General features: G+C 37.1%; 1 protein-coding gene across 2 annotated transcripts in view; it reads right to left on the bottom strand.

Moving 5' to 3' along the window:
• NRDE2 (NRDE-2, necessary for RNA interference, domain containing) overlaps window positions 1–9815 on the bottom strand; it is a 29631-nt gene extending 19816 nt beyond the window's left edge. The window contains exons 1-3 of one of the 2 annotated variants that reach the window (XM_062638433.1): window positions 9649–9815; window positions 2738–2855; window positions 516–743 (exon numbers count right to left, since the gene is read on the bottom strand). In XM_062638433.1, the coding sequence (XP_062494417.1) occupies window positions 516–743; window positions 2738–2855; window positions 9649–9727 (425 nt within the window). In that variant the 5' untranslated portion in view covers window positions 9728–9815. The remainder of the gene's footprint in view (window positions 1–515; window positions 744–2737; window positions 2856–9648) is intronic. The other variant, XM_062638443.1, reaches the window with a different exon arrangement.
• Window positions 9816–12808: the final 2993 nt, after the last annotated feature.

Below are 12808 nucleotides of genomic sequence, written 5' to 3'. Positions count from 1 at the left end.
CAATGCACATCAAAGTGGTTTATGGATTACAGTTATGCAGAAGAATGTAAGTGGAAATTGCCACCTGCCTCCAAACTGTAGACAACTATGAACCTCCAATCTGAATTCATGCTACAAATATGTAACTAAGTAAATGAGTTTTACTGTCCTGGGAAGCTTTCTAAAACTTCAATAGACCTACTGCATTTAGAGCAATTTTGTGGTTCAGGTTTCAATAACAGTCTCCTGAAAACTCTCTATTCTCTCGGCAACAACAATTTATGGAAAAAAGTAAAAATAAGCACCCTGAAACGATTTCAACTCTTTCATCTGGGCATATTAAACAAGTGGTTTTAATTCTATTTTCATTGCTCTGAATGCAGGTTTAAGCATATACAGCTTAGCAAAGAAAAAAAAAAAAAAAAAAAATCAAATCCTCCCAGTGGTAAGAATTTCATCCATAAAGTTGAAGAGATGAGTACCAAGTACAATAATACAATGAATTTACATCTTTCATATTAGTAATAAATACATACTTTGCTGCTGCTCCCTTTTTTTGATTTCTGCCACCTCCTGCACCTTTGTCCTTGATGTCCTTAATGTCCACATCCGATTCACTGTTACTGGAGTCCTCTCTGGTTTTCTTTTTTGCCTTCTTATAGCGGTGATGCTTTTTCTTCTTTTTTTTTTTTCTTTTCTTACTTGACTGTTTCAGACTCTCATCTGTATCGCTTTCCCCTGACAACTCTGATCTTGATGTACTCCTGCTTGGAAACAAGTACATATATAGCTATACATACCTGAACAGTAGAACTGTAAAGAAATACCACCATAAGGAAGTTCAGAATCATTTTACCCTTTATTCTCTCTGTATTTTTTGAGAAAAGAATTAGCAGCAACACAAAATACAAAGAATATAAATCTGTATTAAATAACAACTTTGTTTTTTCAGCTGCTGGAATTACTGACAACCAATTTAAGTTTTAATTGTCAAAAGCATTTTGATGTGTGATCTGTATAAATATCCATCTGTTATCACTGCCAAATTAAAGAATATGACTGAGCTGATAAAATTTCCTGATTTTGCCAGGACAACTTAGGTCAAGCTAAAAAGGATAAGAAATCTTTCAGGATGATCTGCAAAAGTGAAAAAATCTTCACTTCTTTTTTTCCTTGTTTCTTTATGATTTACATAAGACATATCAAAAAACATACTTTTAAAATCACTTTCAGATTACAAACACAAATCTCACCAATTAAGGAGCCATTTTTGATAACTACTGAATTAATGTTATTACATAATATAATGTAGCAACAAACACTACATGCAACAGACAACTGACTTGAGATCACTCAAAGTACAGATAGTTTTGGCAAAACATATGTATAGCATTGCACATACTATTAACACTCCTGTATTTAATAATCAACTGAAATAATGGAGGTCTTCTCTAACCCTTACAAGCACAAGCTCTTTTTAAGCAGTTTTTCTGGAGTCTTTCAATAAAGGAGTGACAAGTCTCAATATCCCTAATATGTCAATAAAAGAAATTCAGCATTTCAATAGCAAGGCATCTCAAAAAAACCCAACCAACTTACACAGTCTAAGGGCACCATGATAAAAAAAAGCCATGAGAGAACCGTTAGCAGACCTTAAAAATAAACACACCCACCAAACCAAAAAACTAGAACAACCTCTCCACAAAAATACCAATCATGTGGAGTAATTGGTTTATAGTAAACCAAGAATGCACCCTAGTAATTGGCAAAAAGACATTTACCTGCACACTAGTTTTTGACAAATTATTTTTCAAAGATTAATTAAATATGGTGGGTTTACTATGTCATCCTATCTGAATGATAATTTGCAAATTCCTTAGGTTTATGACATGAAAGTCCAGAAAAGGTTTGAAGAAATGCAAGCAGAATATATTGACTGATGAACAGAGCAATGCTGCACTTCAATCACACAATGCATATAAATGTAAGAATAAGTATACAAAAAAAATGCATTCAGCAGTGCTTATTAGTATAAAGGTATATTCTATCATGACCACCAACACATATTGTAAACATAGCAGCTTGTATCAAATTAAAAATTACTCAGATTTTGAACTCAGCAACTGCAACTTGATTCCATTAATTATTAAGTACTAGTTACAGCGCAGATATGTCAAGTATAGCAACTATTCTAGTGAAGGTATTAAAATCAGTTGTTCAGCAAACATGGTTGCTTAAAGCTAATTTTTGTAAAAAATGCAATCACCCACTTGAGTGATCAGCATGTTTTAACAGCACAACCTGATACATGAACTATTTCATTAATTCACATCTTCAACTGATTTTTAAAAAGTAAAAAAACTCGACTATGAAATGGCTGACTGAACTGATTTTCACAAAGAAATCACAAAGATCATGCTTAATCTTTACATTATTTCAAGGGTCACTTAGGACATTCAAAAGCTAATGAAGAATTACGATCACTCAGTTCCCCTTCCATTCCAAGATAAAAATGATGTAAATGCAGCTGTGAGAAAAAGAACATGGGAATGTAACTGCATAACTTCTCATTATTTTAAGTCGAAGGACATGGAAACATTATTCATACTTTTATACATGACTCAGTTCAGGACTTTTAAAATAGAGAACAGTGGAATGAAAAGCAGCCCTAAAATCTCCTGATTTTGGTCTCACATAACAAAAGATAAGCAGGACAAAAGAAAGAGCCTGTTTTAAAGGATACAGAAGTATATTCTACCTTGTCAGTAGTGGCGATTTTTCACGGGTAAGATTCGCACCTTCTGTAGCACGCTGATGCAATAACAGCGCATCTTCTGAGAAAAAGCTTCGGTTACTAAGCCAGTCCAATTCTGCAGGTAAAGAGAAGTGTGAGATCTATATAAATTAGCATGCTGTGCTTTCTGAAGTTCAGGGTTAATCTAGTTGACAGACAGCTAAATTCACAGCAAATGTCATTGAGTCATGCGTAAAAATGGAGCATATTGGAAAACAGTCCATGAAATTCCCATTTAGCAGAACACGAGGTTGTAATGAGGTAAAATATTTAAGGAGCTGGAATCTTCCCTTGACATCAATATAAGCTTTCAAAAACCCACTATACAAGAGTACTTGAAAGTTCATACCAAAAGCAGATAATATGTTTCATACACTGCTATATACTTTAAAAAAAACCCAACCTGTCCAATATTAATTTTTATAAAATGTACTTCACTCACAGCATGGACACAATGTTATTGATAGGGACACCCAGTACTAATAATACTACTCAAATGTTTTATACAAGGTCAAAATAAGTTACCGGATTCTCAGTTCTCTAACTACAGAATGTATTAGACTTTTAAATAGTGTGAGAAAAGGTTATTTGATGCTAATTTTGATATATTAGCATTAAGCATTCTGCATCTAGACCTCAGCCATTTCAGTCATCAGATCAGATACTAGCAGGATGTGGAGGGGGAATTTTTTGCTATAATTTTACTTATATTAAAACTTTCATAACAAATTTAATAGCAATTTCATTTCTAGAATTCTTTTAAGTATATGAAATTTTCTAACATATTAACAACATTATTTCTCACAAGCACAAAATTTAACAGCAGCCTCTCTGGCGCCAGACCACAGAAGGTAACAACTAAAAGAATCTGGTCTCCGCCTGTTCTGCACACTCTTTACAACCATTTTTGCCTTGGTGTTCTTCCTGTCACACTTCTGTCTTTGTGCTTTTGACTACATTGACCTGTAATCCTTAAACAGCACGAACTCATTGTCTGCCAAGCCATACATCTCTCCTCCTTCTAAAGTATTTCTTTCAGAAATAGCTCTTCATACCAAATTCTTTCTTCTGTCTCAAGTCCCTGAATTGCTGTCCACAAAAGGATTTAAACTGAAGCAGGCTGCAGAACAGTCTGTTAGCCTAAATTAAACTCAAGTGGTATGCACAACCAAGCAAAGCTCCAGTTCACATTTCCCAAGAGACTGTCCCTGCTACCAAAGGCCTGCAGGGAGGGCCACCTTCCCTGGTTCATCTTGAACCTCCACCTCTGGACAGAAGAGAACCCACCATTCATGGCACTGTCAGAACACAAACCCACGAGCACCCCAATAACAGGCTGCAGAACACTCCCACACTATGCACCAGTTCACCAAAACACAATATAAAGACTGAAAAATAAAAATTCAGCTGTGTAATATACACATATATTATTGTAACCTTCTGCCTGGAAAGCAGAATCTCAAAACCTGCAAATCAACAGGAGATTTTTTATTTTCCCTTCCAGGAAAATAGTTAAGATACATCAATGCAAAATTAGAATAAAATTTGAAACCTTAAAACCATGATCCTCAGTTGCCTATCCAAAATATCATCAAAATCTACCATTTAAATTAACCCACCCAGGCACAAATGCCTTCCTTTTAAGCATATGTCTGTGACTTCAAAACTGTAAATCTATCACAACAGTAAACAGCAGATTTACAATCTTCCATAACCTTTGGTGAGCTTAGAGGAGAAAGATTTATGCAGGATAAAATCCAAGCAACACTTCACTAGCCTAATTATTCCCCCCTGTTGGGGGATAAAGTGTTATGCAACAATGTTACTTTCTTATTTCAATCTTGTAAGAGATGTATTAAGAGCCAACCTAAAATCAGAATTACTTCTTAGAAAACTTGCATTTAGTATTTTCTCCATGAAATACTAAAATGTTTCTCATGGATAATTCTGTAACTACTACATATTTAAAACACAAGGAGTCAAATTCATGTACCTGGTAACTACATAATTAAATTTGAGTTAATAATTCAATATATGTCACACAGTATACTAAGTGCCGTTTTATACCCGAATTTTTTGAGGTACATTTATTAAATGTGATACTGATTTTAAAAATTATTATCTTCCTTATATTCAATTATTTCTGCTCATTTGGTAATGAGGATCAGGTGTAAAGGAATGCAGGAACAAACTGCAACCCTACAATGTTTTTCCACTATTCACACTGGTTTTCATTAAACAGACAAATTCAGAGAAACTACAATGGTCCAGAGCACTCCAGATTTCAGTAAATGCAACTAATCTGTGAATAAAGCCTTTTATTTATTTAAGAAATAAAGGAGACAGTTCCTTAAAACAAAAATCCATCTTTGTTTTGTTTTGTGTTGTATTACCCACATCTACCTAACAAAACACAAAACATTACTGGTTGGCAGTCTCTGGTCTAAATGTGTATCACTTAACAGCACAAAACTAACTTATTAGCCAGACAGATCTGCTTTCTATTTTTTGATAGAAATAAATTTATTGTAAGGTAGTTCTGCAGTGATTTGAATGAAGAATTATGATTCAGAAATCACCTGATACATATTAATACTGACACCCATGATGCTTAACAAAACACTGGGTTATGTGTTTTTCTAAAAGTAAGCTCGAAGGCAGAATGAAGTTAAATAATTTGCCTTTAGACATACAGAGTTTCGAATTCAAGACTTAACAATATTCAGACCACTAAGAAAAAAGTCTCAATATGTTTGACATTTAAGATCATGACCAAAATCTCTTAAAACACTGTATACATTAGAACAGGCTTTTTGTTAATTTCAAGAGAATAATGTCAGGTCCTCCAAAGATTGATGCAAATAATGCATTCTTAAATATTATTCATCAGTGACGAATAATATTTAGATACAGACCAGCCTGAACCAGGAAAAAGGTGTTTGCAAACAACATCAAGTATGCTGAATGTTATAACCTTCAGCCTTATGGCACTACAGTGCCAAATAACCTCCAAATGGAGATTCAGATCCTAAGGAGCACTAAGAGCTTCAGTCTTAAAAACTGAAAACTATAAAGCAACAGATTTATTTTTAAAATGACATTACCAGTCATACTGACAAAATGGAGAGGGGAAAAAAAAAAGAAAAAGGCAGTAAAGGTCCAGCTGTTTAGAAGACACAGTAAGACATGGGGCTGACCAATGATATAAATTTCCCTGAGGCACAAAACACAAATTAAACAAAAGAGGCTAGACCTGAACAGGCAGAACAGTGGAAAGCAGTTATCCTTATATTTATCTTTTTAAAAGCCTGTTCTAAGACCAAACCACATTCTTAAAGAGTGCATTGGTAAAGTTTTTAATTCCCCTCTTCCCTTCTGCAAATTAACTCAGAATTAAGGGTTTTAAGGTGTTCAAACAGAAGGATGAAGCCTGTATTTCTGAATTGTACCCTCCCATCCTTTACACTCCCCACTGCTACCACAGCTTCAGGAATTTATCTAGGTTCTCTAGACCCTTCTATAGTACTTTCTCAGGTCCCCTGATTATCAGCTGGGCAAGAGGGTGCCTCTGCCATGTCAGATTGTGATCTCAAAAATGTTTCCTACTTGGTTAATGTACAGACGCTCATTGCCAAGCCCATCTATCCTGGTAACAGTTCAATTCATATTATAGCCTCTCTTGGAGCAGTGGCACTTTATCTAGACTTATCTTTCCTGAGCAAATGTAGATTTTCACAGACCTCCTCTGTTTTCGCAATTTCTCTCTCTCACTACAACAAACATGACTGAAACAGTTAAAATGTGACCAGGAAGAGAGAGATATTGAGGAAGTAAGCTAGCAGACAGATGCACACCAAGCATGCACAAGATCAATTTCTACAGAATATTTGCCTTAAATATAGTAAAATAATGTCTATTATCACCATTAACTATTAGAAATAAACTTCCAAGATGTCATCTTGACTTAAAATTACTCACTAAGTTGGTGCAACACAATTAAAAGAGCACAAGGAGAATAAAGTTTTTTTTTATATTTTAAATTACTGTTTTAGGGCCTCCAAGGAAAACTCACCTTGAGAAATTGAGTCATAAACATTAATCCCCTGACTGTGCCTGTAACTTGGTTCTACCTGAGCAGGTGAGACCAAAATGCATTTTTAAAACACTGAAGGATCACGCTGCAAGAACCAACCCTGTAGCATACTCAGTATGCCTCTGTGGATACACCAGGGAAATGTTCAGAATTCTCCAATTACAGTATTTTCTGAGCAATTTAATCAAACTGACCTAATACTTTGGAAAGCGCTGAACCATTTTTTCCATGACACAACATGCAAGTCCAGACCTCCTTGTAAATAATCTCCAGTGAATCAGTTAGCTGGATACAAGCATTTGAAAAATCAAAATGCGTTCCAAACTTTAAAAGTCTACCTTTCAATCTGTTATCTTTTCTTGTCAGGTGTCTAAAAAGTTTATCGTTTTTACAGATGAGACTTACGTGAGCAAAAAGAATAAAAAGGATTATAAAACTTCTTTTGTGATAACATGCCTGTACCCGTTATTGTTCTACTCTATCACCCACATTTCTGAGCACAACAGTAGAAGAAATCCAACTGCATTCTTTTTATACCTTCCCAAGCAAAAAAAATCCAAGAAAATTAAGTGTACAGTGCATGCCTACAGAGGCAATTGTAAAGAGTTATGCAAAGCCTTTTGCTGCCTCTCAGAATCCTGAAAATCTGTTTTCAGCAAAAAAAAAAATCACTGCATCATCCTACCCATAGAATAGTTCAGATTCTAAATAAAATAATGCTGTGCAGAATGCTTACTACTGTCAGTAGGGTTAATTATTACCCCCATTTTGTTCATGGCTACTGATAAACTTGCAATTTATCTTCTATCTAAAGCTAATTAAGCTTGACAACATAATTGTAAGAAACCATATACAAAATTACTTTGTGCTCTAGAGGTTGCTGCTGCAATCTAGCAGGGCTGGAAGAGTGTACAGCAACACTTCTGTTCCAGGTAGCACTTACAAATGGTTTAGGAAGGTTTGTAAGAGTATGATACAGAGGAATGAAACATGGCCAGCATTATTTACACTATTACCTCAAATTCTACAATAAAACTATGAAGCAGTCCTAAATGACTGCAAAAGATACCTCAGTGTTGCATAAATACAACATACTCTGACTGTTGTATTACGATAGACTTTGGCTTCCTATCAGCTCTGAGGAAAGAGAGCCATCTATCAGAGAGATACCAAAGTTGTTCATCAAGTTCTCAAGTTCTCACAAGCTGAAAGTGTGAAATTTGATATATGCCACCATAAATGTGGTTCTGAGTTGATACTTAATTTTTATAATTTGTACTGAAGTGCAGCTGTTAAAAACAGAGTACAATATTAACTAAAAAAAGCTCCATAAATAATGTTCCTTAAAGTTTTGTCAGTAATTCTTATACAAAAAACTTCCAGTAGATCAAAATACAGCTCACAAACAGTGCTAATAACTGAAATATAGATCAAAAAAATAGTTTTAACATCCTTTCAGTGTAATCTCATCTTCCAGACAGGTGGTCTGCAGTGACACAGACTAAACCTAATACATCTGTCCTAAAGGATAAATTCCCAGAGTTTTACAATATAAACAAGGTCTTACTTCTAGAGAATGCTACTGTACTCCTGCCTGGCAGAGCAGCTCCTCCCTTCCTAGAAGCTGTAATTTGGGATCTTATGTCCACTAGTCCCTGCACCAAGTGTTATTACCAGAAAGGCTCCTTATCTCTGTACTAGCAGACTAAGTATCAACAGGTGAACAAGAACTAACCCCCATCTGCACTGCTAAAAGCTTCAAAAAGTCACCATACTGACTGAACCAAATATACAATAAATTCAGCCTAGGTAAACAATTATCTTAGTGTTTCCCCTTGCTGTAGTGCCTAGAGGATGGGCAGACTCGAGGCTGGTGAGTAGAAAGCCTAGCTCAAAACCTCACCCAGTAGAATTAGGGAATGTGTATATTGCAGTTTGTCAATAGACCACACAGGGTTCTTTACTCATTTAATAAAACCTCAACTTGCTAGACAGCAACCATGCCAGTCAAAGTGATAAACTGAATCATAATCTCATGATCTTCCACAAAAAAAAAAAAAAAAAAAAAACAAACATTAAAATTTGGCTTAATAAACACGGAAATGAAAAGACACTTTTCAAGTTACCCAAGGCTAGTGGTTAAAAATAAAACCACAATCACCTAATTTTCTGCATAAAGCAAGTCTGCTCCACCACACATGAAGTTAACATACATTGATTTTTCCAAAAGTATCTCAACAACCATGCCTCCAACACCCACCAACCGACAGCTGGAAGGAAATCTGAACACCCTTGAGAACCCGCCAATGACCGAACAACACAGTTTTCATAAAAAAAAAGTACCCTATTTCAGGCTCTCCCCAAAGTTATCTCACGGAAAGTAACTTTATTCAGCGCGAGAGCGACACGCCTTGCGCAGGGCACACCGCACATGTGAGCGGAACGCGGCTGAGGGGCACACGGCACTGGGGAAGCGGGGTCCGGCCGGGCAAACAAACCCCGCGCCGCGCCCACGAGCCTCCAGAAGCGCGGGGTACGGCCCACCCCTGTCGGGAGCTCGGGCCCTAGCGGTAGCACCGCCCATGCCACAAGCCGGGCCGGTGGGCGGAGCGGCACGGCCTGCAACGCGGGCTCCGGCGGCCGGAGCAGGCCCGGCGGGGAACGCAGAAGGGCCCCACGGTGCATACGACTCCGTGTAATAGGCGAAGGGAAGCGGATGAGCTTCCCGAGGACCGGGCCGCGGAGGGCTGTTGGGGGAAAGAGGATTCTCCTAGGACTTTACCTTTCCTGGAGCCCTCGCCGCTGCTGGTTGAGGGCTCCCCGGGCTCGGCGGCACAAGCAAAAGCCGGGAACAATGCCATGTCTCAGCTTACTATCAGTACTGTCTGCCCGAACTGACCCGCGGGCCGGCGGGGCAAGATGGCGCCGCGGCGCCGGGCACTCTGGGAGGTGTAGTTCGCCCTACCGACCTCTTAAAATGGCTGCGGCTCCCGGTGGTTGGTGAGGGAAATAAGGTTTAGTGTTGGGGTTGTTTTTTCGTGGAATTTGCGTATCCTGCGCCTTCCGCTGCCGTCACTAAGGGGACTAGAGAAGGGAACTGCGGGGGGAATAGGAGGGGATGGGGTTTCCAGAGCTAGCCTTTCCTTTACCACCCTGTGTTCTCGGGAACACAGGAGCAACAAGTCTCCTTGGGACTGGAACGTTCAGTTGTATAAAGGAGAATGTTGTAAGAAGCCATGCATCCTTTCAGTTAGTAGCCACTGAATGTTTGAAGGCTCATCTAGCCAGGCAGCCTGCCTCAACGCCAGCAGCAAGGGCTTAGGGAACAAACAACTTCCTGCACTTAGTCCTTTGTGAGCTCCTGACCAGGGAGTTGCCCATCATGTTTAATAGTATTCATGAGCCTACCCTCCATAAAGGAACTGGAAAAATAATTTTTTATGCTGTTACATTTCCGCCTTCTTGGGCAGAAAGGAAAATTAATTATGCATTGTCTGAAACAGTATTTCCTTTTTCTCTCAAGCCCAGTGCCTGATTGTTGCATTGTGAGGGAAAATAAGCGTCCATACTCACTTTCTTTGCAAAATTTTATACACTGTTAAAATATTTCGCTTCAGTATTCTCCTGTCTGGGCTGGAAAGTCTGCCTTTTTTCTTTCTGTATTAATGCTAATCCATAATGTTCTCCTTGTTGAATTTCTTTTGTTTTTCTAACTCCTACACTAATACTACTGCATGACCAGAATTTCATGTAGTGATTAAGATATATATGTACCATGGGTTTAGGGATTATATGGAATTACAATGGCTGGTTCGCTTTCTGCTCCTTTCCCAATACCTACCTTCTGATCATTCTGTTTGGCTTTTGGCTTCTCCTGAGCTACAGTGTCTCCTAAGAGCCTATTCCTGAGTGGCAAAAGATAATAAGTAACTATTGTGTATAGATGTCAGGATTAGCTTCCCTATACACACCAGTTCGCACTTGCCAAACTGGTCTATTTGATCATTCTTTATTTCTGAAATACTTCAGCAACTTTTCTCACTCAGCTTTCCAGCTGATTAGCCTGAATACTTTTGCACCATCTGCAGACTTTTACAACTTTATGTTCACTACTGTTTGCAGCCATTTTGTAGATGTTGAACTGTCAGATTCCGAAGGATCCCGTCGGTGGCTTCTTCTTTTAGAAAACTATAAAACTGTTCCTTAATCCTTGTTTCCCACCTTTAATTTATTAATAATCCATAAAATGCTATTAATTTTTATCAACAGGAGAGAATAATATTAAGTACAGAGAAAAAAGGATTCAGAACAAAATGGTGGTCCTGGGAGCTAATAGTCCGGAAGTCATCAAATGAATAAGGCTTGATTGCTAGCTTGGAAAGAACGGGCTTTAAAATATATGCTTACATACTGATGTGGAGCAATGTTTTTGTTCAAGTCTGTTAGTAAAACATTAGAATGTGGAAAATGCAGTGCATAAAACACAGAAATATTTATCTGCCTAGAACTGATACAGAAGATAAGGAAAAAATCTAAAAGAAGCACATTACCAATTTGTGACCAAATTCTGAAGAGTCAATTTAAAAACCCAAATAAAACCTGTCTCGTCACATGTACTTTTTAGCCTTTTTCCTGAGAAGAGAAAGCCTGTGTAACTATGCCACCTGAACATGTGTCTTTCTGTCTCCCAGGCATAATTTCTCCAAGTACTTTTAGAACTTGTGACCAATTTCAACCAAGTTTAACAGGAGGTTACAGGTTATTACATTACTTCAAATTACATGAAAACAGATGGCAATGCAGAGCAGGATTTTCAGTGGGAGGAAAACACCAGTGTGCATGTAGTTCATGTTGGGAGTCTAACCTACTGGGAGAGTTGAGTCAGAACTCTCCTGCTCATGGTAACACTTGTTATAATCTTATTTGGGTACTTATGGAAGTTTGTGATTGCATTTATTCTGCATGCTTGCGTACTGGGAAAACTACCACCTATATAAAAAATGAATTATTTTCCTATTCTGTTATGAACCAAACTCAAAGCCCTTTCAAAATGCTCTAGGTGCAGGATAAACAAAATGGATTTCATAACAAAATCTTTGATTTTATTTACTGGATATCATTACATTGTCTCTCAGCTGCTCATAGTGATGGTAGCTAACAGCTTCTTAACAAAGAGAATACAGAAAATGTGCTTTTCAAGAGTAAAGTAAATGAAGAAAGAGTTTATAAGAATCCTAACTACAGATTTATGCCCTGCATCCCTAGAAATCAGTCCATAATCTGGATAGATGGATAAATTAATAAAGGTGTTATTATTGTTGCCATACATATATTACTGTGACATTTAAAAAAAACAAACAAAAACCACAAAGCAAACAAACAAACAAACAAAAACAAGAAAAAAATTCAACACCCCACCACCACCATATTTAACACTACCATATAAATGCAGGCAGTATTTTCCATTACCACAAGTGGAAGTTAAACTGGCATGAATGTTGCTTTTAGATTATTGCATTTATTTGTACAAGTAATTTCTATTTATCATTAGTAGAAATTGGCTATGCAATAAAATCTTCTACATTGACATTTCCTTGATTTACTGACTGAGCAATGCCCATTCTGATGAAATGTAGTTTTCTGTAGTCTATTTAGCCTCATGTCTGCCAAGTTTTATTTCATACCTTTTGTCTTAAAACTCTGCAAAATACATTTTAATAATTTTATATAGATATTTTATAAGTCTTTACTGGCAAAAAGTAATATTATAAAAAATTGTTTTCCTCAACAGTTGTTGAGCCAAGATGTTTCTTAGGATTTAATGAAGGACATGACCAAAACATCTCTTTATGTCTACAGTTAAGTTACCCGAAGCACTCAGCATTGTTTTTTCAGCTCTAGCCTAATAACAGCAAACCATTAAGCCTTTTACAAGATGGACA

Source organism: Pezoporus occidentalis, unplaced genomic scaffold (genome assembly GCF_034315485.1).
Source record: "Pezoporus occidentalis ecotype Australia unplaced genomic scaffold, CSIRO_AGI_Poc_V1 ctg115, whole genome shotgun sequence".
NCBI classification, from domain to species: Eukaryota; Metazoa; Chordata; class Aves; order Psittaciformes; family Psittacidae; genus Pezoporus; species Pezoporus occidentalis.
The sequence above is the reverse complement of the archived record's forward strand: the minus strand, read 5'-3'. Positions and strand labels throughout refer to the sequence as shown.